At 46.8% G+C, this 4,274-nt stretch overlaps 1 protein-coding gene across 3 annotated transcripts in view; it reads right to left on the bottom strand.

The window, feature by feature from the left end:
- maml1 (mastermind-like transcriptional coactivator 1) overlaps nucleotides 1-2,059 on the bottom strand; it is a 17,149-nt gene extending 15,090 nt beyond the window's left edge. Inside the window, exons 1-2 of one of the 3 annotated variants that reach the window (XM_014025885.1) lie at nucleotides 1,699-2,059; nucleotides 624-1,090 (exon numbers count right to left, since the gene is read on the bottom strand). In XM_014025885.1, the coding sequence (XP_013881339.1) occupies nucleotides 624-956 (333 nt within the window). In that variant the 5' untranslated portion in view covers nucleotides 957-1,090; nucleotides 1,699-2,059. The remainder of the gene's footprint in view (nucleotides 1-623; nucleotides 1,091-1,698) is intronic. The other 2 variants (XM_014025883.1, XM_014025884.1) reach the window with 2 other exon arrangements.
- Between the last annotated feature and the right edge of the window lie 2,215 nt (nucleotides 2,060-4,274).

Raw genomic sequence — 4,274 nt, 5'->3', positions numbered from 1 at the left:
CTGCAGACCTGGAACTAAAGTCCAGGTTTTAGACCCTGTAGGAGCCCTGCAGACCTGGAACTAAAGTCCTGGTTTTAGACACTGTAGGAGCCCTGCAGACCTGGAACTAAAGTCCAGGTTTTAGACCCTGTAGGAGCCCTGCAGTCCTGGAACTAAAGTCCAGGTTTTAGATCCTGTAGGAGCCCTGCAGACCTGAGATCAGCCCATGACAAGGACCAGCTCCGGCCTTCAGCGGTCTGTGGATGAGACCAGACTGGACCTTGAAGGGGTCTCCACCAACGTGACCGTCTGAACCACAGCAGGAGCTCAAACATGGGAACAGATATTTCAGTAAACGACTGGAAAATAAAGTTATTTTTACTAAAAATCTGCAGTTTCTCCTCAGAGCAGCTGTGAGAGACACCAGCACCCAGARAGTTTCAGTCGTGTTTTCACCATCAGAGCTCAGCTTCACCCTCATGTGTTCATCTTAAACTCCTGTTTAAAGTTTCTCAGCTTTAAAATGTGACACTAGATACATACTTGTACACCAATAAATACCATAAATATTCGTGTCCCTTCATTAACTCTCAGCAGTGTGACCTTCTCTGACCCGGTGGGGTGGTCGTGGTTCATGTACTCACCGCCATCAGGGTCCTGTTCCGACTCTGCTCCGCCTTCGTGCCTCCTCCCTCCCCGGGCTCCGCCGCTGCTCCGCCGCCGCCGCCGGGCGCTCTCTGTCCGGCCTGGTCGCCGCTAGGCTGGGGCTGCCGGTGCTTGCTGGCCCGCTTGGCTTTGGTCTGCTGCAGGCGCTGGTGCAGGATGAGGGTCTGCTGCCTCTCCAGCTCCATCCGCTCCTGCGTGGCGCCGTCGTAACGGGTTTCGCACCTGTTGTGATGCTGCCGGAAGAGCTCGACCCTCCGGCGGAGCCGCTCCATCACCGCGCTGTGTCGCGGTGTAACAAAATCCGCCATCATCAGTAAAGACTCGTAGTAAACTTCCAGCTCAGGTTTCGTCCATAAAAAGCTGAATGTGGCTCTTTATACACCCCCCCTGGCCCTGCACTTCACTGCTGGCTCCATGGAGGTCTCTAACGGCCTTCAGTCTCTCACTGCCGGGAGGAAAAGTAAGGGTTTTGGGTAAAACTCCATCCAGCTCCTCAGCTTGTCTACATCAGCTCATTTAACTGGCTGTGTAGGAGCCACACTTTAAACTTTAACTCACTCTTTAGCAGTCAGTTATTTAAATAAAAACAGTTTTAAAACAACAAACTCAGGCTGACTTTAATCAGCTGCTGTCTCTTTGAATCAGTGCGTTTAATTAACAACAAAAAGGGTTTATTTTTAGCTTAAATCTGTTGAATTCTTCAACTCGCGGTCAGCTTGTTAGCACATTCCTCCACTCAGAAATCAAAGTCTGTCTCCGGGAAAAAAAGGCACCAGAACCGGACTGCTGGAGACCCAGAACCCGGCAGCTCCGGGCCGTGTCTCGCTCCGTCTGTTAGCTTTAATCTGACTGTTGTTTGGAGAAATGAAACGGCTCTCTGACTCAAACAAAACTTTTCATTTAGCTCTCTGTGTCGGGAGTTAGCTCGGTTAGCCAAGGAGCTAACACAACTTTAAACTGAACAACTCCCTGTTTCAGCTGAAGTTTACACTCAACAAACGGGACACTTTCAACCTGCTCTTTTCTAAGGGAGTAGTTATGGATTAAACTCACTTATTGTAGGAGTGTTTCTGTCCGCGGGTCCTACAGCAGCATCTGTCCGGAGAACAGCTGACCCTCCTCCGCCTCTGTGTAGCCGTTAGCCGCTGGGTTCTGGGTCTGAAACGCCTGAATAAATCCTCATAGTTTAAATGTCCAGAGTCGCCGCCACGGATATGCCTCCTTCAGGCCGAGCCCGGGTCGGGATGTGTGCGGTTCGAAGCGAGCCAGAGCGGGTTAATCACCTCCCTCGGCGCCGCTTCTATTGTTTTCCAGTGAACAGCCTTCTACGTACGCCATCTTGGAAACTTTCTCTTTTCTTCCATCAGCGAAGGGAATGTCCCTGCGCCCGCGTCACGGTGACTGTCCACCAATCAGCGACAAGGACTGGAGCTCTGCGCCCGCCTTTCGCCTTGATTGACAGCTAAATAAACCAACAGCGAGAGGAGAAATATCCAAGCTCCCGCCTCTCACAGACCCTGAGGGCAGAAATCCATTACGACACGGGGCGTGGCCATAAATATGACTGGCAATACCGCCGACCAATCAGAAGGTAACCTTTTTCCAGTTGTAGTAAAAGGAATCCCTTTTTAAGAGTGGACATTTTCAAATAATACAATCATATTCCAAGACCTGGATTTTTTTAAATTAAATTATATTTTTGGGAAAAAGTAAACATTAGGATTGTCAGGAACATAGAACCCCAAAGACATTAAAAACATTTATATTCCTTGTTATAATGAGGAACCTGTTTGATCACAAATAACAGGTTGGCCACAATAAAAAATAAACTTAATGTTTTTTTTAAATTACACTTAATGCATTTAAACACTAAGCTTCAGGTGATGTTCAGAGAAATGTTAAATGAATTAAGAACAAAAGCTTTTATTTTGGAAACCTGAAGACAAACGGAATCTCTCAGCATTTTACAAAGTAAAACTATTTAAAGAGCATTCATTCCCCATATATTTTAATCAATTTTAGTCATAAGAAACGTTTGAATACAGTCAACCATTTTTGTTTTATTTTGTACGAGACAACACAGAGACACTCGGGGGAACCTTCGGGTCCGTTTGGCCTTTTTTTAATTCATCAAAACAAACGTTTACTGCGTGTGTACAGACACACAAACATCAGGCTCCATCATCACAGTGTTTCCATTCAAAGCTGGACCTTCCCGCAGCGCCACAAACCATTACAGGTGACCAAATACAACGCAGCAGATACAGTGTTCAGTCTACAGTGAGCGAGGCGGCTTCAGCCCGACGCACCAGAACAGAATCCACCCAATCAGATCACGACAGGATGAAGAGGAGGAGGAGGAGGAGGAGGAGGAGGCTCAGGGACCTGCTGTTCATCAGCTTCATTAATAATAATAAAAAAACATGTTCTAAACCTCTAACAAACAAAATATAAATCAGTTTTTGTTCTCCACTAATGAAACCTCTGAACGTAAAGTTAGTGATTTGTCATTAAATGTAACAAAAGTTATTTTAACTGTATTTAATCATTTCACAGCTAACTAATATAAAAACACTTAAAAGTAAAAGTTGGCATGGAAATGAGGAAAAACCCTAAAAATAAGAAATACGTTGATTGATTGAGTTTTTGGAGAACTCCACTTCAGGTTTTATTACGATGGATCCTTTATTAGTCCCAATTATAACATTAACTTTATTTGATGAAAAATCTTTTATTTTCTGAACTTATAACTGAAATTGAAAGCTCAGAGACGAGTCCAAACGCTCAGAGACGAGTCGAAAGCTCAGAGACCAGTCTGAACGCTCAGAGACGTGTCTGAAAGCTCAGAGACAGAGTCCTAAAGCTCAGAGACGTGTCTGAAAGCTCAGAGACAGAGTCCTAAAGCTCAGAGACCAGTCTGAACGCTCAGAGACCAGTCTGAACGCTCAGAGACGAGTCTGAAAGCTCAGAGACGAGTCTGAACGCTCAGAGACGAGTCTGAAAGCTCAGAGACGAGTCTGAACGCTCAGAGACCAGTCTGAAAGCTCAGAGACCAGTCTGAAAGCTCAGAGACCAGTCTGAAAGCTCAGGACTCAGGAGCAGCTCCCCTTTAGGTGCCGCCTCTTTAAAAGGTGGGTCTGAAGGTGATTTTGGACCTCAGAATTAGCAGAAACACTGAGACGAGTCACAGGCAGTAACTGTTGGACAAACAGAGAAACAACAGAAGAAATGTCGGAGTGTTCCCAGCTCAAATATTCTCAAATCTCTAATGACGGGTGAGTTTAGGCAGCTAGCAGGCTAACTGATCRGCTCTAGAGACGTTAGTAGTTAGCTGTCTGTGGCTTGGTTAGCAGTCGGTCTGTAGGCCAGCGTTGTGCTGACCGGTCGGTGGAGCCGGCGGTGCCTCGGCCCTGCAGCCCTCAGCCGGCGTGGAGGAATGACGCAGCAAGTTTAGTGAATCTCAGTTACAAAAATCCTTCACAGTCTCACTAACTCAGCCCGGTGCACACTGGAATCATCGTCAGGAGGAGGGGACCAGGAAGACGGAGAGATGGAGAGTAATTTTCTGTTGGCTTCGCTGCTTCCACTGGATCCGTCAAGCTTCATCGCCTCAGAGCAGAGGAGGGGGG

This window comes from Austrofundulus limnaeus, unplaced genomic scaffold (genome assembly GCF_001266775.1).
Source record: "Austrofundulus limnaeus strain Quisiro unplaced genomic scaffold, Austrofundulus_limnaeus-1.0 Scaffold506, whole genome shotgun sequence".
Classification (NCBI taxonomy): Eukaryota; Metazoa; Chordata; class Actinopteri; order Cyprinodontiformes; family Rivulidae; genus Austrofundulus; species Austrofundulus limnaeus.
This window is presented reverse-complemented; position numbering and strand designations above follow the sequence as displayed.